The sequence below is a fragment of the Balaenoptera acutorostrata genome, chromosome 2, assembly GCF_949987535.1.
Source record: "Balaenoptera acutorostrata chromosome 2, mBalAcu1.1, whole genome shotgun sequence".
In the NCBI taxonomy this organism is placed as follows: Eukaryota; Metazoa; Chordata; class Mammalia; order Artiodactyla; family Balaenopteridae; genus Balaenoptera; species Balaenoptera acutorostrata.
Window position 1 is genome coordinate 3,378,534 of NC_080065.1, and position 25,273 is coordinate 3,403,806.

The following is a 25,273-nucleotide window of genomic DNA, read 5'->3' on the forward strand; positions in this document are numbered from 1 at the left end:
GGCGGCGCAGTGGGCGGGGCGTTCGCGGGGCTGGGCGGGGCCGGGCTCGGGGCGCGCACGCGCGGGGGCTTCTCGGCGGCGGGCGGGGCGTCGCGCGGGGACGAGCGTCCAGTCAGCGGCGCGTCGGAGCCGGTGTCACCTGCGGGAGAAGCCGGCGTGAGCGCGCGGAAGCGCGGCACCCCCCCGCCCAGGCGGGACCGGGGACCACACCCCAGGCCCGAGGAGGGTGCGAGGCCCGGAGGCGAAGCCGCGGGAAGAAGACTGCCGCAGAGGCGCCGGCCCTCGGGGAGCCCCCCTGCACTGCCCTCGGTGTGAGGGTCTCTCCTGGACTCACTTCTGTCAGTGGGCTTTCCAGGGCCGCGGGCCTTCAGGGAGAAAAGCACCTTCCGCTTCCCTGTGCCCCGCCCCCTCTGAGCTCACGTTCTCCTAACCGACAGCCTAAAACAGTCACGTCCTTCGACAGCAGTGATCCCCCACCCCGCTCGGTTGGAGAAGCAGGAAGTCAGATGGGTCTTTTAAGAAACGTGCGCTGGAACAAGAGGCTTGTGAGAACAGGCTTAGAAGGAGGCAGGCAGCTGCCGGAGAGAGTGTGCAGAAGCTCAGGTCCAGGCGGGAGGAGGCGGGCGCTGCGAGAGGAGCAGAGGAGAGAGGCGGGGTTAGAGGGGCCAGTTACATGTGTGTGGACTCGGGCGGGGCGTGGGGCTGCTCCTCGGGGCCATCGGCCAGCAGGAAGGAGTCCACGGACTTGCCGCTGAGGCGGAAGGGTGCCAGGCGGTGGAAGTTGCTGGGAGAGTGGGGGATCTGCACGCGGGCCCTCTGGGAGGGCACCACCGTCTCCCCAGGAGACAGCCAGGGTGGCACCGCAGAGAGGATGCCGGGGTCCTCGTCCGGGGAAAACACGGGGTTGTCAATTCCTAGGAGAAAGGGCAGCGGCTCATCAGCTCCCCAGGCACACCCAAGGGCAGAGAGGGAGGGAGCTGCCCTGGGGTCAGACACCAGCTCGTCCGGCGGCCGCAACCTGGAAGGTCACCTGGAAGGTCAGGGTCCTGGGCCTTTGGGGTCTCAGGCCCTCCACCGGCTCTCGCTCTCCCTTCTTGCAGAGCAGAGCCTCAGCCTGCTGCCCACAACTGTGCAGCCACGTGGACCCAGCGCTCGACAGCCCAGTCCTCCCGCCCGTGATCGTTTCTGGGGTAGCAGAGGGCCGTCCCCTCACCTGAGGGGGAGTCTGTCGCTGTGTCCTGCGTGATGTTCGCCAGGAACTCGATCCCCCCACTCATCTCCTCGGCATCATAGCTGGGGGCTTCCTCAGGGTCTGGAAGTTCCAAATCTGGTGGCAGGGAAGGGGCAGCATGAGGGGAACAGGCTGGAGGCGCGGATGACCTCGTCCCACGCTCTTGACCAGCACCCTGGGCCAGCCTGCCGTGCCCGAGTGCTGGCGTTGCCTCCACCGCACCCAGCAGCCTCTGGGCAGCTCATGGACGGCGGCGCCCTCGTGGTCGCACCAGCACGGGGGTGGGCAAAGGGAACCTCACCGGGGGTTCCCGCTGCTCCCCCCACCCCGGCCACACTTGGCCGTTCTGAGGAGGGGGGCAACCTGGAAGGGAGGGGCTGGGACCACGTGGCCACAGGGGAAGGGGATGCGGAGCCCAGCTCCAGGGCACTGCCCACCAGAGCGGCTGCAGCGGGAAAAGCAGGGCAGCAGCCTGTGCAGGAGGGTCCTGGGTGCCGAGGGGAAGGGTCTCCCTGGAAGGACAGCCCTCTGCACCCGCCTGCCCCTGGCGCGTTCCTGAGTTCCCGCTGACCAGCGATTCTGCCCCGGCCCAGCCGTACCTTTCTCCGTAATGGTGAAGTCGTGCAGGGGGCTCACCATCGGCAGTTTCCCGTTGGGAATGCTGCTGTTCCTCTGAGAAACAGAAGGGAACTGCTCACAGCTCTGGGGCGTGCCCGATCCGCCTGTCCACCCCCCGGGAGACCCCCGGCCCTGCCGCCAGGGCACCCCCCTCGGTGAGGCTCAGCCCAGGCGTGGCCCCCTCACCCGCTTCTGGACACGCTCCCTCTTGAGCAGCTTCGCGGCCTTCTTGTGCGGGTTGACGCCCAGCTTGGCCGACTTGAAGGACTCCAGGCGTTTCCGCATGGTCCGGTGGAAGATCTCCTTGTCCTGCTTCTCGTCCTCGTCCGCGGTTAGCTCGTGTCGACTGTAGAGATGTTTGTACTGGGGGAGGAGGGGGGGCAGGACAGTCACGGCTGCGCCCGGACGCGAGCCTGGGGACCGAGCCCCGACCCTCCCCTGCCCCCTCCCCGCCTGCTGGAGCCGTCCTGCGCTAAGTAAGGACCCGCCCTGTCCGGGGCGGGGCGAGGGGGGCGAGAATGCTGCCCCGCCCACGGCTCCGGCGGGAGGGGTCCGGGCACGCCCACCTCCTGCCGGGGCTTGTACAGGTACTGCTGCAGCGTGTGGTGAGTGACCATGTCCTCCGTGTCGCGGATGCTCTGTCGCCTCTGCTCCAGGGACTGCATGTCCAGGCGCACGGCGCTGGCGTTCTCCCTCCTGTGCGGGGCCTCGGTGAGCGCACGCTGCGACGCACCCTGGGGCCTGGGGGCCGTCCCCCCTAGGGCTTCTCGGCCTCCTAGCAGTGCACCCGCCCCTCCAAAGCCCCGGGCTTCTCCCCGGCACGTGGCTGCCGGCGGGTGATGTCCAGAATAGCCCTGAGCTGGCCGCAAGCCCCAGTCAAGCAACCCGGCCGAGCAGCGGCCGGAGGCCTGAAATCCGGGACCGGAGGCCCTGTCTTTCCTGGCCGGGGTAGGGGGCACTCCCAATGAGGCCTCCGGCCTTAAATCTGCCGCCCGGCCCTGCCTTGCTGCCTCTGCATCAGTGCAGACACCAGCACCGACTGACACTACGGGGGAATCTGGTGCGGGGGCTCTGGCCCCGTTCCCACGCCCCCTCCGCTCCATGCCGGGAGCCCCAGCGTGCCCACTGCTGGTGCCTGCGGCTTGGTCGGGGGGCCCGGGGAGAGCCTGGCCCGTGGCAGCCCTGGGGCACGTACAGCAGGTAGGAGACGGAGGCCTCCACGGTCGAGGGGCGCGGGGTGCTGAAGTCCACGTTGACCATGTTGTCCGTGCTGGGGGAGCGGATGAAGGCCAGGGACCCGCGGCGCTCTCCCTGCGGAGGTGGCAGCCTCATCAGCACCCGCGGCCTGGCTGCAGAGCCGGGTGGGGCCAGAGGGCCCCAGCCGCTGCGAGGTGCTGTGCGCTGGCCCCCAGGCACCTTGCAGCCACGGGAGAGCCAACACCCTGGAAGCCGTGGTGGAGGCCGTGCTGGAGCTGGACGGCTCGCAGACGATTGTGCGAAGGACACGGCACCTTGGTGCACCTCGGGGAGTGTCGGGAAGACACTACGAATCCCCACGGGATTGGGAAGGTGGCCCTGTCCCCACTGGGGGCTCCAGACCAGCTGCCCTCGTTTACCCCAGAAGGGAACCCCCAGGCCTCCAGAATCAGATTAAAACCACACAGAGCAGAGCCCTGGGAGAACGGAAGTCCCACTGCCCAGCGGGATGCGGCACCGTGTGCTGGGATGCCCTAGGAGAGGGGGGTGGAGCTGGGAAGGGTGGCCGGGCGGGGGCCAGCCCGCCACGGCAGAGCGGATGCTGCGGGCGGGCCTGCCAGAGGCCGCCGTTCACAGGCACAGCCCGGTGGACATGCCACCCCGTCTGGTCTGAGCAGGGAGGCGCCCACAGGCCTGGGTCCCAGGCACCGACGTGGCAGCAGTGGGTGGAGGGGAGGCTGGCGCCCTGCTGGGAGCCTGTGTTACCTCGTGGGGACTGGGGGCCGCAGAGGGTCCCCAGGAGAGAGGGTGCAGCCAGCAGCGGGGGACGCCACCAGGAGAACACCTCCCGCCTTCCCAGCCCCGTTCAGGCTGCGAGGCCTCGGAGGCATTACAGCCACAGGGGCCGGGATTCGTGCGCTGCACTTTCTCAGCCAGGGTGGAAGGTGCAGACGACAGTCCTTCCAGTAGCTTCCATCCCCTGGCCTCGCCCCTGCTGGAGCCTGGAGCTTGTGCATGTTGGGGTTTGCGATCTCAGACCCACCAGCGCCACAGACTGGGGGCTGTGACATAAGCCATCCTCGGGAGCGCCTGAGGACCTGGGAGCTCAGGTGAACTCGCAGCTAAGGCATCGAGAAGACAGTGTGTCGCCCGCCAGCTGCCCCCAGCCCCACCCCGGGGCCTCAGGGTGCAGGACCCTGAGGCCCACTGTGCGGACCCCAGCAGCTGTCCGCATCTGTGTCTGTCTTGCTTCAACCCCGACTCCAACAAAAAGAGCAGACGAGATGTCTGGTACCTCGGCCACGTAGCTGATGGCATCCTTCAAGTTGAGCTCGTGGAAAACATTCAGAATCCGATCTCGTGACTTTTGAGCTGACCTTCTCATAAGGATTTTGCTGAGGAATTTCCTATCAAAATTGGACCACCTGGGGGGTCAAACCAATAGCTGTCAGCGCTCGGCAGGGCCTGGGTGAGGCCCCAGGACAGAGAACACTGGTGGCATTTGTGGGTAGCAGGGGTCCCCCTTCCACCATCCAGACTCGGGATGGACACAGTGTTTGGCTGCTGGGACAGGACACCTTGATTTCCATTTCCTGTGACAACCACACAGGAGAGCTTTGAAAGAAAAGACGTAAGCCTCCATGCTGCCACCTAACGCCTGCCTCACAGTCGTGTGCATTGCTCCTGCCTTCCTGTCACGGCATTGCTCATTAGCGTGTGCGTAAAAGCGGGATTACACCTTCTCTAATGCGATGTTGCAAGCAGTTTTCCTGTGACTGCCTAACCCTCCAGAAAGATGGGTGGAGGGCGGGGTGGGCCGGCAGGGGCGGGGCCTGGGGCTCTGGCTACAGTGACCGGGGCGCATTTTACCTGTACCAGTGGTAGGCTGGGAGAAGCCACCTGAGCTCTCACACTTAGAGAACTAGCCTGCCGAGAAGGAGACTTTAACTCCAACACAAATCGAATATTTGGGTTATTTGGGTCAGAAAAGGAGGTGGCTGGGCCAGACTTGAATGGGCACAGTGGACATGGGGGGACAGGGGTGCCCAGGGGGAGGAGGGAAGGGGGTTCCCAGGAAAAGAAGGAGAGGGATTCTAGGAGGAGAAGTGGGCTTTGGGGGAGGAGGGAGCTCCAGTGGGAGAAGGGGCAGGAGGGGGAGGAGGGGGGACCCAGACAAGTGGGCAAGTGGCTTCTGGCTCCTTTGAGGGCAGTATTCTTAGGTCACTAGGGCTTTGTGGGGTTAGGTTTATGGTGATGCCAGAGATTCCTTCTCTAGCCTGGGGGTCCCGCGGTCATCAGTTAAAGGAGGAGGGGGACTAACAGCCGAGACAAACGTGCCTCTGAATTTTCCTGTTTCACTTCGGTCAGGGGCCACTCCAGCCACTTACTTATCTCTGAGATAATTGTGTCCAATTTGCCCTGATATGTCCTCGATGGCTGAGAGGATGTGGTCAAAAGCCTTTGGGAGGAAAGGCAAGTGGGTCAGCATCACCTGGACAGACCCGTCCCTCCCCCTCCCCCTCCCTCCTCCTCTCCTCTCCTCTCCCCACTCCCCCTACCCGGCCGTGCAGCTTCTCATTGAGCTTGGGGTCTCGCTGTTCACTTCTCTTCACCTTCAGCCACTGCACCAGGGGCTTGATGGTCAGGCCCTAGAAGACAGGGCACCTGGGCCCTGAGTCTGGAGCAGGCCCCACTGTGGCCCACCAAGCCAGAACCCACCCACACCCACATGGGGAGGAATGAGCCGCCCCTTAGCCAGGCTCCAGGTGGTCTGTGCCCACCTCCCGGCGGGAAGGAGCCCCTGCCACCTGCGGGTCACCGGACACCCTCGGAGGTCCCTGGCCGGCTCCTTAGATTAGCCAAAAGCAAGGCGAAGTGGGGCCCTTCCTGGGCGTGTCTGGTCAATGAAATATTAACTGGGGTTTCGCTAACCAGCAACAACCGAGGAAGGACGTTTTTAGGCCAAGTCGTGCTGCATCCCCAGTGGGGCCACATGAAAACCTACAAAACTGCTCCTAGTTACTAAAATTATCAAACCCAACTGGGCCTGGAGCCTGTGAGAGTGGGTCCCGCCCACTATGGGAGGGGAGGGCACAGTACCTGGAAGATGACAGTGAAAAAGATGACGATGATGGTGGTGCTGACGAACAGGTTCTTCTCCTTGACCTTGTTCTCATCCAGAAGGACCACCAGGGCATAAGCCACGGCCCCACGAAGGCCGCCGTAGGACATGACCACCTGGTCTATGATCTCCAGCTGCACCATCCGGTACCGGTTCAGAATCCAGGTCTGCAGGACGACACCTGCAGGGTCCAGTGTGCGCTCAGCACTTCTGGGAGGGGGACGCAGCCCTTCCATCCCTGCCGAGGCCCTCCTTGCAGCCGCGGTGCAGGAGGGGCCACGGTGGGAAACCCCCTCCTCCAACAGCCGCATTCTGCACGTGGGACCAGGAAACTCCACCCTGTAGCCCCCTCCCGCCAAGTCCCTTTGTCCACTTTGGACCCAGGCCCCTGCCCTCTGGGCCACCGGCCAACCTCCGCACACCCCGCAGCTCTGCTCCCAGCAGCTCTGGAAGTTCTCAGGTCTCACGGTGACCACGGGTGTAACTGCCCAGCAGCTCCAGGACCAGATGCCACCTGCCCGTGGAGCATCTGCTCCCTGGAGCCCTCAGTTCAGTGACTGTGGGCAGAGCGGGTGGGGGCCACCTGGACCGTCTCTCGTCTCCTCCCCTCCCTGGCCCTGGGTCAGAGCCGCACACCAGGGACCAGGGACCTGAGCTGGGTGCGGGCAGCAAGGGCTCCTGCCTCTCACGTGCCATGGTGACTGATGCTGTCCCCGAGTGGCCACATCCAGAGTGAGTCAGTGGGAAGCCATGTGGGTTCCCCTGGGTTCTGGAACCTTCCACTCTGACCTCTAGGTTGTCCTATTTCAGTCGTGAGGCTACAAGGTTGTGAGAAGGCCTGTCCCTTCACTGAGGAGGACCAGTGGCCAGGCCAGCCTGAGGCTCCCCAGGGTCTCTTGAACCTGCCATTCACTGGGGTATGGGGCTGGGAGCTGGGGGCAAATGCATGTCCCTGGTTCCACAGACTGCCTGCAACCAATCCCTGCTGTTGCCCGACTGTGTCCCCTCATCCTGCCGTCATCCTCCCATCCTCCCCACCATCCCCCCATCATGTCCCCATCCCCCCATCTCCCCATCACCTCCCATCCCCCATCCTCCTCCCATCCCCCCATCCTCCTCCCACCCCTATCACCTCCCATCCCCCATCCTCCCCACCATCCCCCCGTCATGTCCCCATCCCCCATCTTCCCATCACCTCCCATCCCCATCCTCCCCCTCATCCCCCATCCTCCCCCTCATCCCCCATCCTCCTCCCATCCCCCCATCCTCCTCCCACCCCTATCACCTCCCATCCCCCCATCCTCCCCCTCATCCCCCATCCTCCCCACCATCCCATCATGTCCCCATCCCCCCATCTCCCCATCACCTCCCATCCCCATCCTCCCCCTCATCCCCCATCCTCCTCCCATCCCCCCCTTGTCCCCATCTTCCCTCCATTGCCCCCCATGCCCCCCACACCCTCACCAATGGCCCGGTACACAGAGATGAAGACCAGTGTCAGAAGCACGAAGGCTGTGTTCCACTTCCAGATGAGAGGGTCCACGGCCGAGATGCCCAGGAACATGAAGATGATGGTCTCAGCCCCGCTGGCCAGCATCTTCATAGTGTAGCGCACCGTGGTGGCGGACTGCTCCGAGATGTTGGCCTTCACGTACTTCTGACAGCAGATGCCGCAGAAGGTGATGCTGAGGGACGGGTCGGCCCACCGTGAGGTCTCGGGCCGAGGCTCAGCTCCCACCGGACCCCGTGGGGCTAAGGGCCCGTCTCCAAGGCCTGGTACCTGCCCGTCTCCGGGCGGGCGGCACCTCAGGGCCTCTGTGTCCCAGATGAACGTCCGCCCCACTGGTCAGCCCTCCTCTTCGTGAGCACGGGGCTCCTCCTAAGGGCTCGGCGTCCCGACACTGTCTACGGGCCTCTGGGGGCCTGGGCCCCGCACTCCCGCGGGGAGTGGGCCGCCTCGGTTTCTGTCCACACCCCAGAGCGGGGCAGCTCTGAGACCCAGAGCCCCGGGAGGGGCTGCTCAGAGCAGGCACTGCGGCCCCCGGACAGTTCTGTGAAAACGCCAACTCCTTATTGAAAAGACTGAATAGATCAAATTCTTTGCGCCCACAGTGAATTTCCACTCAGCGTGGGGAAGTGGGCCAGGCAGACCAGGCGGGAGACGGGCCACCCCTCCCCTGGGCGGGTCCGCCTGGCACGTGGGGGCCAGGTGGGGTGACTGGCCTGCAGCCACCCCACCCCCAAGGCCCAGGACCCCGAGGCCGTGGCCCACCGGCAAGGGGGGACTCACGCCAGGATGGCCGACAGGGACAGCATCTCTGACGTGAGGTAGGACAGGTAGGAGAGGACGAACACGAAGCCGGGCTCGATGATGCGCACGTGCTTGGTGAAGCGCGTCACCAGCGAGAGCAGGAAGGCGAAGACGACCCCCACCAGCGTGCCCCCCAGGCTCACCACGAAGAAGGACACTGCAAGGGCAAGGATGCCGGCGCTGGCCCCTGAATGGCCCTTTGTGGCCGCGGCGTGGGCGAGCTGGCTGCCGGCCTTCCGGGCCATTCCTCGTCGAGGTCTCCCACTGACCCCCCGAGGCACCAGCAGCTCAGCAAACAAGAGGCTGATTCTCTCGGAGGACAGAGACAGGCCGGGTGTCGGCTCCGGCCTCCACAGGGACAGCTGGGGAGGGGACAGCCCTGCGCCCGAGGGAGGCCCGGCTGCGCCCCCGTGGAGGCAGCACTGAGACCAGCGGCCCTTGGGCGGAGCGCTGGCAGCAAGGACTGGGTCCTGGGCCCCCAGGGACAGCCAGCTGTCACTGTCCCTGCCCAGAGAAATGCCCAGGACCCCCAGGATACGGGATCCACGTCCTCCTCGTGGGCCTGATGGGGCGATGACCCTTGCCGCCCAGGGTGCCTGGGGCCTGATCAAATCGTGTTAGTGAAACACGAGGGGGAGGGAGGGACCTGTGGCCGAGACTTGGAAGTGGAAACATGTTTTCCTACCCGGGCTGTGGGTCCCAGGCCGTCACAGACACCGCCCTGCGGGGCCCATGTTCTGGAGGAGAGACCGGCCCCGGCTCTCCCCTGATGCACGGCCCTGCCAGTCACCCACCTATTCCTTTCGCGCAGTCCACACCAGTCACCTTGTCACCACCCAGCGTCACGAAAGATTCAAACACGTTGTACAGGACCTGCGGGGACAGAGGTAGACGGGACACCATCAGCCCTCGGTCAGCACTGACCCCTCCCTGCCTCGGGCCCCAGGCCCTGTGGAACTTGAGCTGAGTGAGGGGACTGTCGCAGCCGTGTGAACGGAAACCGAAAACCCCCGGGAGGAAGTCGTCCCGGCAGCAGTGTGGGGTCTGAGGGCAGGAGAGCAGCCTGGGAGGAGTGAGCACCTTCAGAGAAAACCTGGCCTTTCCCACCGTCGGCTAAGCAGGGCGACCACGAAGCCAGCCCACAGTGACAATCCTCAACGTCATTTCCCAGGAAAAACCCAGAGTTTCATCTTCAGCGACTTTGCTGCTATGTTGGGCCCTGACTGCGGGGAGGCACCCGGGGCATCTTTGCCTGTTGACGTGTGAACCTTATCCCGCCACGACGTTGAGATAAACGCCCAACACCTCATGCTAGGCCTCGGGAGTGGGCGCCGCTGTGTCCTCTGAGCTCCTGAACGACGCAGCGGCGCCGCGTCCGGGGCAGGGCCCGAGGGACAGCCCGGGGTGGGCTGCAGGCCCCTTGGGAAGAAGCCTGTCTCTGTGCTCCCAAGTCTGTGCTCTCCAGCGGGGAGAGGGCCCTCAAGGGGCGGGTTGCAAAGCTGTGTTAACGGCAGGAAACCCACGCAGTGCCGAGACACAGGGACTGCGGGTGCGGCGCAGCCGTGAAGGTCACGGGACCAGACCACAGCAGCCCCGCTTCTTTACGGGAACGGGGGTCCTGGGCAGATGAGCCTCACGGAGGGGTCAAGTGAAGAGCTCCCTGGCCCGGGCAGAAGTTCCCGCTTCTACGAGACACGAAAGCGTGGGGCTTTTCGAGCAAAGAGGAGACCGCACGTCTGCTGCGTCTGCGAATCCGCGGGCCGGGCGCCAGCGGGCAGGTGCCCAGACGCACCGCCGGCTGATGCGGGGAAGGAGGGCGGCTCTGCGCTGCCCCCGCCCGGGACCTCACTGCCCCGGAGCCCGCGGCCCGGTGTCGGGGGGGATGCCGACGTCCAGTCACAGCCGCCTCCCGTTGCCTGCACCTTCTGTCCCCCCTGCACGGAGCTGATGCGGGCCCCTGCCGGCCGCCAGGGTCGCGGGCACCCGGCAGCGCAGCTGATTCCCCTCCGTGGTTCCCGTGAGACTGTGATCATCCACCGGTTCCACAGTCGGGAACGGGGGCCCCGGCCGGGACCCAAAGCTGGGAACAGTGCTCGTGGGATTTCAGCAGTGACGTCGCTAACTGCGAAGGTGTGAAGTGGGCTCTAAGAACCATGACGGTCTGACCAGAGCCGCCGGTCATTCTGAGTCAGGCGGCCCTGGAGCAGGACAGCCCGGCAGAGGTGCTGGCGGGGCGAGCGCAGTGGCCCCGAGAGGCAGGTGCCTCCTTCCCCCCCTGCTCTCACCACAGTGACGGCGTCGTTGAGCAGCGACTCCCCGAAGACGATGATGAAGAGCACCTCGTTGACGTGCACCTCCTCAAACACTGCCAGGACAGCCACTGGGTCCACGGCGGCAATGAGGCTGCCGAACAGGAGGAAGTCCAGCAGCCCGACGTTCAGGTCTCCTGGAAGAGGAGTGGGCTGGGGGGGAGAGCCCGGGGTGGGGCAGCCTGCCCTCCTCCCTGGCGGGTCAGTCCACCACCCACCAGCCCTGCCAGGAAGGTCCCGGGACCGCACTGTGGGCTCACGGCCGCCAGGCTGTGTGTCCCAGGACCCCATTTCCGCCACGGCCTTGCCTACCTTCAGGGCCTCTCTATGGCCCAGAGCTTCTGGGTGCTGGGCCGCTGTGCCCAGATGCCCCCCCAGGTGACCCTTCCTTGGAGGCGCACCCTGGCCTTGGGCCGCACCTCAGAGCCTGGAGCCCGGCCGCCGGGCAGCAGAGACCCACCGCTGTCCTCCAGGCTGCAGGGCCCCGGCTCTGCGTGTGCCCTGGGCGCTGCTCTGCTCCATGACCTTGGCTGACACCCAGCCTTGAGCAGCTATGTCCCAGGGGCTGAGCACAGGCCTCAGACAGCGGTGGCCCCTCGGGGAGCAGGAATGCCTGCTCCAAACCCCAAGACCTACCCTTGGGCCCAGGAGCCGGAGGTGGCCCGATGGCCGTAGACTGTCCCAACTACCTAAAGGCACCGCCGATGAAAGCAGTCTAATCGCACTCACACGGCCCCTGCCGCTCAGGCGTCTGGCAGGCCTGGCCAGGCGCGTGCGGCCCCACGCCAGCCTTCGTGGGCTTCCCGGGCGGGCCTGGGGGTGGTGCCGGATGGCAGCGGGGGCTCGCGGAAGTGCACGCTCCCCCCGGGGTGAGGACAAAGTCCCGAGGTGACTCCTCCCGACAGGGGACCTTTGGTCCCTGTTTCTTAATAGTCTTGTCACTGCGATTTCAAGGTAGGTCGTGAGCCCCACCGTGGGGCTCGGGGGGTGCCGTGCCCTTCCTTCAGTCAGACGGCCTGGCTCTGGGTCTGGTTCAGCTGGTGGGAGTGTCTGAGGCCAAGGCTGAGCGTGGACTGGTGCCCGGGGTGCCGACACCCACCCCCAGCGGTCCCCGATGCCAGCAGCTCAAGCTGCGGACCCTGGAGGCAAACAGGGGCAGCCGTAGCCACCCCGGGACGGGCTGCGTTTAGGGCTGCGCAATCCGGCACATCTGTGCGAGGCCTCAGGTGAGCCCAGGCCCCAGCTGCTCCGGTTTCCCCGGTGGAAAATGGCCAGCTCCCAGGTGGGTGGGGTGCGCCTCCGAGGTATGCCAGGGCCCAGGTTAGTAACCAGACCGGCAGGAAACCCCGGCAGGGGAGGGAGCAGGAGACGCAGATGCCACGGTGACAGAGGAGAAGCTGGCGTGGCTTTTCCCTGCCGGTTTGAGTAGAGATGACACCCAAAGCTTCTGCTCAGGTGCAGGTACCTGGGCTCCACAGTCGTGGGACTCGGATGCCGGCCTCTGCCAGAGGGGCCTCCTCTTCCTTCCCTGGCCTCGTGGAGATGGGGGACTGAGGCTGGACCCCATCTCCCTGCCAAGGGGGAGGGACAGCAGCTGGGTAGTTCCCACTGCCCCACCCACTGCCTGACCCGGTCGGATCAGACTTTACTCCCAAGCAGGACACGTGCTTCAGCCTGGGGCCGGGCGTGGACCGGCTATTGATGACTTACAAGCCAGGAGGGGTAAGTGGCCACTGGTGATATCTCTTGATGACCCCTAAGCTCACCCCCCATTTAAGGTCTGTGTTCTTCGTCCTGAGCTTTCTTAAATGAGGCTGCCTGGAGCCCGCCCTGAGGACCCCCCAGGACCCTCCATGAGCCCCCTGGTTGGGGGCCGGTGCCCACTCACCCATCAGGCCGCTGCGGAAGACGCCGTAGAGGGACAGGCCGGTGGTGGCTGCGTTCCACACGGTGCCGATGACGGCGTACAGCAGGATGGTGCCCAGGTTGCCGAAGAAGAGCCGGTTGGGCATGAAGTAGCCGGCGTCCAGCACGATGGGCGGCAGCAGGTAGAAGAAGAAGACCGTGGGTGTGAGCGAGAAGGAGGCAATGTGGTCGGCCGCCAAGACGATGCCGCCCAGCAACAGGCCCAGCACGATGAGCAGTGCACTCTCGGGGACGACGCTGGTGACCTTGTGGGACAGGTGGAAGCCTGCGGGGAAGGGAGGGGTCAGGGGGGCCGGGACCCCACAGGGGAGGGGAGGGCGGTGGGAGGTCGGGACCCCCATGGAGGGGGGAGGGGAGGGGTCGGGGGGCTGGGACCCCACGGGGGAGGGGAGGGAGGTGGGGGGGCCGGGACCCCCATGGAGGGGGGGAGGGGAGGGCCAGGGGGCCGGCCTGGCACCACAGGACAGACATGAACTCGGGAAACAAGGCCCAACATCCGGGTCTGTGGCCACACAGGAGGTCCTGCCAGTCCCCCTGGCCCCAAGGACACCCTCCTCAGATGTCCCCCTGCCTCCTGCTCAGAGAATGGCCCCCCTCCACAGGGAGCCCCCTGTGATAGGCCAGAGGGGCTGCATGGTGGCTGGGGGATGGAGGCTCAGGTTGGTGGGCAGCGTGCAGGGCCTGCAGGCCCCCGGGCCCCTCTGACCCCCTCCGGCATCCTCCCTTGTGCCGTACCTGGTGACCAGGACCCTCACCCTGCTTGAAGCCCAGCTGTGTTTTGATCTTCCGTGGAGGGACCCCATGCCGGCCGTCCCCTCTGCCTGGCTCTCCTGGGGTCAGAGCGCCAAGGACGAGAGCCTTGTAAGGCCAGGGCCTTAGGGCTCCCCAGCAGCAATCAGCCCCACCACCACAGTCACGCGCTCGGGGGACAGCGGGGCCGCAGAGGTCTCCCCAGCCACGGCCCCCTCACCTGTCAACCCTGCCAGGACCTCGGGGGAGGCGTGCACTCCAACAGTTGGGGCCATTTCTCCTTTGTTCTATTTTAAGACTCAGGGAAAAAAGTGATAAGAATCCTGTGTTAAGTCTGATTTCAAAATAGTTGGAATGTTGACAGAAGAGGTGGACTCTTCAGCTTAAGCAGAGTTTGAGATAGTTCTCTCTTCACTCACGCAAGTTCTGTTTATTGAGAGGTCTTCTTTTGTATTCTAAGGAGAGCTGTCTCCTGAGATGCAAGGACCGCAGAGCAGCAGGAGGCGGGGCGTCCAGTGGGAGAGGCTGACCCATGCTGGCCCGTCCCAGCTGTCTCAGGGAAGACTTCTTGGGCTGGGTCCCACGGGTGCTGATCCAGGCGCCCTGCACCCTGCCCCTGGCCTGTGTCCTCGCTGGTAACCAGGGGACATCTGGGGGTTAGGTGCTGGCTCTCAAGGGGGCTCCCCGAGGAAGGAGGGCCCGGGTCACTGCTCCTCGTCCCCCGGGACGGTCCTCTCCGAGTCTGGTTGAGACGCAGCGTGACAGGCGCGGGCCCTGCTCTGTGGCCCAGGGAGGGTCAGGTTTCAGCCAGTGGAGGTAGAACGGGCACTGCTTCCAGGACCCGAGGACCCGCTGGTGCCCCAGCACCAGCTGAACATTTTGATTTGGGAGCGAGCGTCTTCCTCTGAAAGTTTTCACACGTGGCAGGTGGGGGGGTGAGGGCAGCTGCTGCCCCAAGTAGAGGCGCCCAGGAGCCAGCAGAGCGGTCCTGCCTTCGTGGGGAGACTCAAAGGCCCGGAGGCTGATGCCTCAACGTTTCCACGTGACGCAGTTACCAGGCCTCGGTGGCCGCCGCGGGTACCGCAAGGGAGGCCGTGTCTGAGCGCGAGCCCCAGCTCCCTGCAAGTCCTCCAGCCCTGCCCTGCCCGTGAGCGCGGGGCATCGGGGTTTGGCAGGCTCACGTCCCCCTGGAGGGGCTCTCCGAGCCCAGCGTCGGAGGGGCCCTGACGTGGGGAAGACGGGCCGGCGCCCCAGAGCCCCATTCTGGCGGCACCTGCCCCCCCGGCCGCCCGGCGAGGACGCGGAGAGACGCGTCTTCCCTTGACGGCACACTCCCGCACCCTGGGCTGGGTGACGGTCGGTCGGGGCCGCCCTAGGCTTTGGGAGGAGACCTGGGAGGCCGTGCCCCGCGCCCCCTCCGCCCCGTGGCTCCTGGCCCCGACGGCCAAGTGCACAGGGCAGCGCAAGAACCCTTGCAGGTCCCAGGCGCCCCCCGGACACCAGGATCAGCAGGGCCCGGGCCCAGGAGTCCGCGCTGGGCTCTGACGGCCGCTCGGGAGCTGTGCTCTCATAGAAAGGCCTGGGGCTCTCGCCCCTCCTCGGCACCTCCCAGGCGTTCCCTTAAGTCCACAGACGGCGGGCTCGTCCTCTCGTCTCCTGCCCGATGGGCTCGGCGGCCGGGAGCTGAGTTTAGAAAAGCCTCCCGGAGCCGCAGGTGCGTCCCGAGTCCCCTACCTGCTGGGCAGTTGTGAGGCCGCGCCTTTCTCTGGGACACGGGCGGCATCCGCTCCTGCCCGCCAAACTCCCAGTGAGCCCGGAGCAAACTGCACGGAGGGCCGCCCCCCGGACCCCACCCCATTCACCGGAGCTGCCGTTCCCCACGAAATGTGTGTCTCCTGCTGTTCTCCCGTCCTGGCCAGGCTCCAGCGGAGGTCACGTCTGGGACGGCCCCTCAACTGCCCCTTCACCCCCTCGGTGCCCGCTGGTCTGGGGGCCCCCTGAAGCTGAGGCCAGCACTGCGGGTCGTTGGGCCCAGGGCCAGGCGTGGAGCACGAGTGACCGCTGACCCCTAGCGAACCCCCTGCCAAGGCGGCAGAGGGGGGCGGCCCAGGGCTGGCTTCAGGTCCTGGGGCTCGTGTTCAGTCTTTAGCCGAATGTCTCCCCAGATTAGACATTCCGAGTGGACCTCGGATCTCCATCACCTCTGACAACTGCGGGGCCAGCGGGGCGGGAAGGTGCCGAGGAGCCAGGTGGCCCTTAACAACAGCAACAAAACTCGGCCCCTTGGGAACTCGGAGTCCTAATCCTCCGCCACATTCCTGTACCGCAGCCGGTTACCAGAAAATCTTATTAATTTGGAAAACGGGTGGATGAGACACAGGCTGACTTCACACCAGATGCTCTCGCTTGGAAGGAAGCCCTGAAAGCCCAGAGAAAAAGTGATTTGAACTTTTTACCCATTGAGAAAGAAATACATACACACACAGTGTGGACGGACGGGCGTGCCGTTCCAACTTCTGTGTCTGGTGGTGCTGGACACACACCTCTGTGCACGGCGGGGCCTACTGAGCGCTCACCTGTGTCCCGCACAGATGCCCGTCTCACCTGCCCACGGGGGGGCTGGGGGCGGTGGTCGCCTGTCCCTCATCCCAGGCAGGTGGGAGACGGCATCTCCTGGGAGATTTAACCTGACTTTCTTATCCTGAGTGAGGTTTGCGCGTCTCTTCCCATTCGGGAGACATTTCTTCCTTTTCCGTGAACCATGTATTCACGGCCTTTGCTGCCGCGTCACTGGGTTATCCGCCTTTTCTTACCGGCGGGCAGCTCTTCACGCACCGGCGCAGGTGTATTTCCACTTCAAAGGTGTGGTCACTTAGCTTCTTGTTCAGGTTTTGCTGTGGGCAGATGTCTCCTGTTTAGGTAAATCTGTTGGTCTGCTCCATGGCTTCTGAGTTTTGTGTTATGCTAAAAGCCATCCTTTCTCCTATGTTTTCTACTGAATGTTTGATGTTCAATTTAACTTTACTTGAATTTCACAAAGAAAATATTTAAAAATAGTCCTGAAACTGAAGGACCTGCCCAACTCCGGGGAGAAAGGCTCCCGAAATCCCACGAGTGAGCGTGGCCCCTCCAGCCCCTGCAGGTGTCAGGACCCCACCATTCCCTCCGCCGCAAGGCCCTCGCCCAGACAGTCTCAGCACCCGTCTCCCTTGGGGGCCAGAGGTCGGCACCACCTTCTCACGTCTGCGGGTGTCTGCCCAGCTGGGCCCCTAGCCTCCTGCAGACCCGGGGGACGGGCCGGACCAGCCCGGTTTTTGTTTTTTTTTGTTTTTTTTTAAATTTATTTATTATTTATTTATTTATGTCTGTGTTGGTCTTGGTTTCTGTGCGAGGGCTTTCTCTAGTTGCGGCAAGTGGGGGCCACTCTTCATCGCGGTGCGCGGGCCTCTCATTATCGTGGGCTCTCTTTTTGCGGAGCACAGGCTCCAGATGCGCAGGCTCAGCAATTGTGGCTCACGGGCCCAGTTGCTCTGCGGTATGTGGGATCTTCCCAGACCAGGGCTCGAACCCGTGTCCCCTGCATTGGCAGGCAGATTCTCAACCACTGCACCACCAGGGAAGCCCAGCCCGGTTTTTACTTTACTTCTCCGTGTGGTTGCCTGTTTGCTTGCTTTTTCTGTCTGGTTGTCAGAAGATGTTTTGTCTTTGAGAGCATCCTTGTAGCAAGGGTATATCTTAGCGCTGATTCTCCTTCTTCCTCTGATACTGGGGACGTTGGCTCAGCCTGCATTTCAAGGAGGCGTCCCCGTCCCCCGGCAGTGGCCAGGCCGGCTCCCCGAGGGCATTGCGCTAACTACGCATGTGCCGCAGGCTCACTGCTCACAGTCGGTTCCGGGCAGACCGCGGAGTCCCACGGAGTCCAGCAAACGCGCCGGGAGGACGGAGTCACCGGGCTGGCTCCCGCCCGCCTGCCACCCACAATCTCTCAGACCTTTTGTCCGGCCGGTGGTTTGCCTCCAAGACTTCCGTCTGGCTCCTGCTGTTCTGAGTTTATTTCTCAGATCTCACTGTGTTAGTTCTTCTCCCGTTTTCTTAGCTAGGAAAATCCTCTTGATATTTTCAGCACCATTTTATTGTCTCAATTTGAGCTCCTGTCTTATTGAATTTGTATTCTGGCCCTTGTCTGTGATGTAAAGCTCCACGGGGACTTTCCTTCTGTTTCTTGGGTGACGTTTTACTCCAGGGGGTTCCTCCCTCCCTCGCTCCCTTCCCTCCTGCTTCAGCGTCAGCCCCTGTCGCCCCGTGCCACGCAGCTCTGTCCGCAGCCTCTGCCTCCCAGGTGTGGGGGGAACGGCCTGACACGCTCTTGCTGCCTGTGTGGGTCCCCGTGCCTTCCCCTGAGCGAGCGATCGGGGCGGACGGCGCCGTCCCTCCCCTGTGGTCCGAGACGTCTGGCATCAGGTTGGCCCCTGGTTCCTGGTTTGTCTTTCTGGTCTGGGGGGAGGGGTAGCAACAGTCTGCAGGGGGTCCCCATTCTCCGTCTTCGCCCAGAGCTCCGGGGTCTCTGCTTGATGGGAATTCTTCACGAGCCGTCCCGCCAGCCGGGCCCGGTCCGGCCCGCGGGCGGCTCTCCCGTGACCACCATCAGACGGCAGTCCGCATTGTAATGAGCTAATTAAACTGAAGACTTGATTGATTTTAAATGGCAATTTGTTAGTGGCTCAGCCATTAAGCCCATAATGGGCGTTTTAGGAGTTGGTGGGCCAAGCTGCAGGTGCCCTGGGCGTCCGCATCTGCCTGAGGACGCCGTCCACCAGCCGGGAGGGAGGCCGCTCCCGGTGGGGCAGGTCCCTGCAGGCTGGACCCTTCCTTTGGCCGCGGACTGTGCATGGTTAGGACGGTCACTCACGTCGCAGCTTCTGCGAGACGGCGGGGATGACGGGGTGGAGACAGTGGCCAGAGCACGTGCTGGGCCCCTCCTTCCAGCATCCGCGGCCCCGCACGGCCGGGTCTTCTGGGGAAGCTGCGAGGAGAGTGGAGGGGCTCATCGCCGCCACCCCTCGGCACCCCGGTCCTTGCTGGGGGCACCAAGACCCCAACAGCGGCGTGCGGGTCCTCATCCCCCTCCCAACCTTCGCCTCCTTTACCTCCGAAGACAGAAGGGCCCGCAAAGCAACTCGGAGCAGCCCCCTCGGTATCTTGGGCCCTGCAGCTCCGGGGCCTCCACGTCCGGCCAACCCAGAGCCTGGGCCACGGACATCGAGGGCCTGTGTCCCGGGGCCGCGCCCCTGGGAAGCGAGTTGGGGGGGCAGCCCTCCCCATCGGGCCCGCATTTGCTGGGAAGCCAACCCTTAGGCTGGGAGGGTGGAGGCCACCTGAGGCCTCGAGGGACTCCTGCACCCTATGTGTAAAGGGCCCACGTGGGGCCCAAGTGCACGTCCACCGCGGGGCCAGAGCCAGGCCAGGACCCACAGGCAGCAGCTTCGTGGGCGACTGGGACCCCACAAGTGTTACAGGTGCCGATGCAGGGAGAGCACGTGACACACACCCGGGACCCGGCAGAGCGCTAACGACCACAGGAGACCACGGTCTCTGTGGAGCACAAATCCCGGGGCGCTGCGTCGGCAGGGCCCCGAGGAGCCGCATGAGGCCGGGCCGGAGCTGCCCGCCCGCCAGGCCTCCCAACAGGGACTTCCGAGCCCACGGGTCTCTGATCGCCAAGGCCTGGGGAGTCACAGCTAATTAAGCATGGCTGCAGGACGGTAACAGCAGGGACACGTGTGTTTACTTCTAATTACAAACCCTCGGACTGACGTTAAAGGTCGGGAGGCGCTGGCAACCAGCCAGCCATTCTGGAGGGGGCCTGTGCAGGGCGGGCACCGGGAAGGTCACTGCCAATGGCCCTCACGCCCCCTCAGAACGCGGCCGGGAACCCGGGGCCCAGGGTCAGGCCCTCTGTGGCCACCGCCCCCAGGGACCTCTCAGCAGGATTCAGCTGAGTCCACGCAATGCAGCGGCACAGTAAATCCCTTGGTTTTACTTTAACACATACGAGCCTTGGTAAATCCAGCTCTGCTTCAAAGTAACCAGATGAACGGTGAAACCCTTCCAGCAGAAAGATGGGCAGTCACTGGAATGCACAGGGGACCACCCCCCCTGCTCGGGAGGACGAGCGGTCCGGGTGGGACCTGAAATGTCACACACTCAGGGGCAAAGACACACAGACACACCCACGCAGTGACAGGGACACACACAGGGACACACAGACACACACAGTGACACACGCAACAGACACACACACAGTGACACACAGACACACACAGGGACACAGACACACACGCAGGTCCCAGCGCTGACTCTCCAGCACTCTCTACAGTCGCGCCGTGGGGTCCCCGCAGCCCCTCCCAGGACAGGCACTGGCCCGAGGACCCTCGTCCTGGGCTCAGAGGCGTCCCCCCAGATGCCACCCCCTGCAGGGCAGGCAGCAACCACCCAGCAGGTGTGACTGGTGATGTCACATATAATTATACGCATTAATGATACTAATTAACAAGTGTTGTCAAGTGAAGCCATGAGTGAGTGGCCTGGCCCCAGTGCCAGCTGGGTCTGCAGCCGCCAGCCCCCTCCACACACAGCGCCCTTCTCCCCAAGAGGCTTCTCCATCCTTCTTCTGTGTCAGCCTGCTCCTAAGCACTCCACATACAAAGAAGCACACGTTTTAAGCTTTGCTTTCTTATGATTTCATGATTGGCTCTGACTTAAAGACTTGGGAGAAGAATTCATGACAATCACACCCCATGGATGGGCACCAGTGGAGTAGTTCCCATTGTCCCAGCAATGGACCCACTGTCAATAGCTGTCCAGCCAACTGTCCTCTGGGTAATGACCATGAGCTCTGGAAAAAATACCCACAACAAACACAACACTGAAGAGAGAGTAAACGAAGGCAGACACCAGATGGGCTCTCTACATTGAGGAAGGGACCAGTGCCAGCCGATTTCCTTGTTTTTTTATGGCTTTTTTTCAGAGGGCAGGTCCCAGCTGGGGCCATGCAGAGCAGCTAAAACTCAAAGAAACCTACAGTCTGACTGGATTGAAAAATCAGAGGCTAGAGATCAGGGCAACCACAGGAGCTGAAAAGAGAGGGGGGAAATCCCAGAAAGGAAAGAGCCTGAGAGGCCAAACCCCAAATTCTGTGCATGAACTCTTGAAATCTCTGGCTGATCCTTGAATTACACACAAGAGAGACAGGTCCTGAGCTGCCAGAAGCAAAAATTCAGAGGTTTCAGCTGCTGTCACCACAGGGAGACACATTTGGAGTTTCGGTCCAGTCCTGGCAAAACCACAATGCAGCAACAACACCCACCACAAAAACCAATGTTCTCCAGAAGAACATAACAGAATACAGAGTCTCTACAATGTATCATTCATAGTGTCCTGGAAACAAATCAAAATTACTAGACATATGAAGAAACAGGAAAATGGGATCCATAAATCAGTGGAGACCTCAAGATGACCCAGATGTTGGAATTAGCAGATAAGGACTTGAAAACCGCTATTATAACCATGCTCAAGAATGTAAAGGAAAATATGCTTGTAATGAATTAACAATAGTAAATCTCACCAGTGGAATACAACAGGATTTGGCAATTTTTTTCTAAAAGAGCCAGATAGTAAATTGTTTAGGCTTGTGGGCTACACATTCTGTTTTTCAGTTACTCAGCTCTGCCACTATAGCACAAAACGGTCATAACATATATAAACAGATGAACACCACTGTGTTCCAATAAAACTTTATTTACAAAAACTGGTAGCCAGCCCATGGGCGTAGTCTGCTGGCCCTTGAAATCGAAGATATCTAAAAGAACCAAGTTCGAATTCTAGCATTGAAGAATTCAATAACCGAAATAAAAAAGTCAATGGATAGGCTTAACAGCAGATAGAGATGACAGTAGAAATGATCCAATCTGAAGAACAAAGAAAAAAGAAAGATAAAAAGTAAACAGAGCCTCAGTGGCCTGTGGGACAATATCAGAAGAAATTGGAGTCCTAGAAGGAGACGAGAGGGCAATGGAGTAGAAAACAATCTGGAGAAGTAATGACCAAAAATGTCCCCAATTTGATGAAAGATATCAATTTATAGACTTGAGAACTACTTCAGATTAGACGATTTCTATTGCTCTGCTTCAAGTGAAGCTGAGGGTCCAGGGCAGGTAAGTTTGGGTGCGGGAAGGGCCTAAAAGCTGCAGGTCAGAGGTGAAGTGGGCGCCTGGACTTCGGGGTGAGCTGGGTGGGGTCTGGGGCCAGGCCCTCAGAAGAGGAGGGCGGAGGGGCTACTCCACGGCCTGGGCCCAAGCAGAGCACCACGGCAGGGCCAAGGCACAGAAGGTTCACGCTGACGGTGTCAGTTGAATGACACACAGGGCCTGATTGCTGAAGGTAGCTGGTAATCAGGTCACTGAGGCCTTACTTCACAAAAGAATTCATTGAACTTGAGCTGTGACAGGCACAGCAGCAAAAACAGCAAAGGCAGGTAGAGGTAAGGTTCCCAAGTCAGAATCACACGGATCCCAGCGCCAGCACCACACACACTCCCTTTCTCTGCGTGAGGTGTAAAAAGGGCCACAGAACGGCATGTGCTCGGTGATTCTGCTTTTACAGAATGAGGAAGCTGGAGGCTGGTGGCCCTGGAGGCTGAAAAAACCAGAAGAGGCATTCTTCAGAGTTCTAAGATTTAAGAACATAAAGTTAGTTACATCACAGGGAGCCATCACTGAGGGGAGAAAAGTCTTGACCTCAGTGGAGCTGCTGGTTGGCTGGAGGTTTGGAGACTGACTGCAGTGATCAAATTCACTGTAAAGTCCACCGGAGCCAAGACGCAGGCTGTTCCACTCTGGCGCGGCTTCGGGGAATGTGGAAACAGATTTCCTGTAGAGGAGCAATGTTACATCTCGCTGACCTTTATACCTTCATGTGAAAAATTTCAGCAAGGCCATTTTCTCTGAGGATGTCTTTTGTGCAGATAAAGTGCGTGGGCAATGTCCCAAGGTGTCATAAACCACGTCTGCCATTCACGTGGCTGCCGGGTCACCGCAGCCCCTGCTATCAGGGCGCTCCCAGCACTGGCCCCGAAGCCAGGACTTTGTCACAGGCCACTGCCCAGACCCAGAGCAGCAGGAAGCGATGGGACTATTGATTTCTGATATGGACACCGTGCTGCAGAGGGCAAAGGGCGGGGAGACCATCAGAGGACCCTGCACGGGCACGGGTCTTGAGAAAAGCTGGACCGAGCTATGTAAACTGTCCCTGGGGGCGAACGGCACAGCCAACACCCTCACTGGGACTGCTTTGCACCCCCAGGTTCCCATCGTTCGGCCCAAACGCGTGCAGGGGGCTCAGGACCAAGGGCAGGAGCTGCCCCCCACCCCGTGCTGGGGCCACCCAGAGGAACAGCACCTGTCAGAGGGGTCAAGAGACAGGGTTTCTGCACATTCGAGGGCTTTCTGTTCTGAGGGACCTGTGTTGCCGGTCACTAGCAAGTTATTATTTTATTCCTTTTAGACTTGGTTTCCTTATCGTAAGATGACAGTCTAGACCTTTCTGGGCTGTCGTAAAGATGAAAATCAGATTCCTGCAAGGAAGGTGGATTAAGTGTTTCCTTCCCAAGCCCGGTGAAAACAAAAGGGCAATGGTGTCATTTATTTTCTTTATTTTTAGATTTTTGGCCAGACCAGTAGGAAGGGGGGGTCTGAAGACACTGGCATCCTGGCCTCCCCACCCCTGCAGCCCCTGCGCTCCCTGCTGGGCACCGTGAGGTCGGCCCCCACGTGCGCGGACCCAGCCTGACCAGCCGGGGGGGGGGGGAGGGGTGGGGCGTGGGAGGTCTTGGGCTTGAAAACCAGTGGCCGAATCATGTAAAGCACAAGCAGAGCAAGTGAGGAAACGCTGCAGGGAGAGGCAGGTCCACACTGGGAAAAGGATCTGCATCCTAGACAAAAGAGTGCACTCAGTGATTTACAAACTCTTGTTAATATGAGAAAATACGGGAGCAGACACTAAAAACTCAATGGAAGGACCTCCCTGGTGGTCCAGTGGTAAAGAATCTGCCTTCCAAGGCAGGGGACGCGAGTTCGATCCCTGGTCGGGGAACTGAGATCCCACATGCCACGGGGCAACTAAGCCCGTGTGCCACGACTACTGAGCCTGCGCGCCTCAACTAGAGCCCACATGCTGCAAACTACAGAGCCCACCCACTCTGGAGCCCGCGCATCACAACTAGAGAGAAGCCTGCGGGCTGCAGCAAAGAGCCTGCATGGAGCAACGAAGATCCCGTGTGCCGCAACTAAGACCTGACGCAGCCTAAATAAATAAATAAATATTAGAAAAAACAACAAAACTCAATGGAGGTGTTGGAAGATGAAGTTAAAGGCTCTCTCAGAAGACAGAGGAAAAAGACAGAGACACCAACACAGGAGAGAAAATTCAAGAGTAGAAAGGACAACACAGGTTCTCTCAGAAGGAGCTAGAAGAGGGACAGAGGGAGAGACACGGACGAAGCAGCCACAAACGTCTCCGGATGAAAGGCTTGTGCTTCCGGGGACCAAGCTCGACAGATGAAATGAGATCTGCCTCAAAGCACATCATTACTGGGGAGAGGAGGCGGGAGGAGGGTGGGGGGGAGGGGAGGGGTCCCCAGCATGAATCCAGTAGGTCATCAGTCTGCTCAGGACAGTCGATGTCACCCTCCACTGCACAGCCAGTCCCCAGAGGAAGGGGGGGAAGGTCACATTTGGTGGAGAATGAGTCCACCAGAGAGGGGCTCCCCAAGACAGAAGGCATGGGATGCCAGGCGGGGTGCCCCATGGAGGGCAGAGTGACGGGAGGGCCGGTGCTGTGTTTGGCAGAGGGAAGCCCGGGACCTGGTGTCTCGGGACAAAGCAGCAGCCTGCGGGGTTTGGGGCTGTGCAGCGCAGCAGACACGGGGTTTGGGGCTGTGCAGCACAGCAGCCTGCGGGGTTTGGGGCTGTGCAGTGCAGCAGACACGGGGTTTGGGGCTGTGCAGCGCAGCAGACACGGGGTTTGGGGCTGTGCAGCGCAGCAGACACGGGGTTTGGGGCTGTGCAGCGCAGCAGACACGGGGTTTGGGGCTGTGCAGCGCAGCAGCCTACGGGGGCTGGGGCTGTGCAGCGCAGCAGCCTGCGGGGTTTGGGGCTGTGCAGCGCAGCAGACACGGGGTTTGGGGCTGTGCAGCGCAGCAGCCTGCGGAGTTTGGCGCTGTGCAGCGCAGCAGCCTGCGGGGTTTGGGGCTGTGCAGCGCAGCAGACACGGGGTTTGGGGCTGTGCAGCGCAGCAGCCTGCGGGGTTTGGGGCTGTGCAGCGCAGCAGCCTGCGGGGTTTGGGGCTGTGCAGCGCAGCAGCCTGCGGGGTTTGGCGCTGTGCAGCGCAGCAGACACGGGGTTTGGGGCGGGAGGTTCTTTAAGTACAGAGAAAATGGCACTGCCAGCCACAGGCAATCGTTAACTTTAGGTAAAACGAACGGCTGTGCAGGAAATGGAGCCGTGATCCGCGCTATTCCAGGCTACGTTTCGTGTCGTCCTAACAGTGTCTGGCACTGAAATCTTGGTGGGAACATCAGAACTCAGGGAGCAAGCACGTGGGTGGGGGCAGGTGCCCCACATCTGGGAAACTCACATCACAACTCCTTCCCGCCTCGCCCACCTCATGTCTGGTCCCGGCCAAGATAGCTTGAAATGCCCAACACATGGCAGCAAAGCCGGGAGCCACAGGGCGAGCACACTGGCCTTACTGGG

General features: G+C 62.0%; 1 protein-coding gene across 2 annotated transcripts in view; it reads right to left on the reverse strand.

The window, feature by feature from the left end:
• The window catches only part of SLC9A3 (solute carrier family 9 member A3), a 39,178-nt gene continuing 13,905 nt past the window's right edge, over window positions 1-25,273 (reverse strand). The window contains exons 2-17 of one of the 2 annotated variants that reach the window (XM_057540096.1): window positions 12,676-12,978; window positions 10,764-10,924; window positions 9,273-9,351; window positions 8,458-8,635; window positions 7,632-7,852; window positions 6,146-6,348; window positions 5,605-5,694; window positions 5,434-5,504; window positions 4,341-4,470; window positions 3,045-3,160; window positions 2,416-2,545; window positions 2,036-2,212; window positions 1,831-1,903; window positions 1,214-1,327; window positions 674-914; window positions 1-139 (exon numbers count right to left, since the gene is read on the reverse strand). In XM_057540096.1, the coding sequence (XP_057396079.1) occupies window positions 136-139; window positions 674-914; window positions 1,214-1,327; window positions 1,831-1,903; window positions 2,036-2,212; window positions 2,416-2,545; window positions 3,045-3,160; window positions 4,341-4,470; window positions 5,434-5,504; window positions 5,605-5,694; window positions 6,146-6,348; window positions 7,632-7,852; window positions 8,458-8,635; window positions 9,273-9,351; window positions 10,764-10,924; window positions 12,676-12,978 (2,291 nt within the window). In that variant the 3' untranslated portion in view covers window positions 1-135. Of the gene's footprint in view, window positions 140-669; window positions 915-1,213; window positions 1,328-1,830; window positions 1,904-2,035; window positions 2,213-2,415; window positions 2,546-3,044; window positions 3,161-4,340; window positions 4,471-5,433; window positions 5,505-5,604; window positions 5,695-6,145; window positions 6,349-7,631; window positions 7,853-8,457; window positions 8,636-9,272; window positions 9,352-10,763; window positions 10,925-12,675; window positions 12,979-25,273 lie in introns of those variants that run through there. The other variant, XM_007191660.2, reaches the window with a different exon arrangement.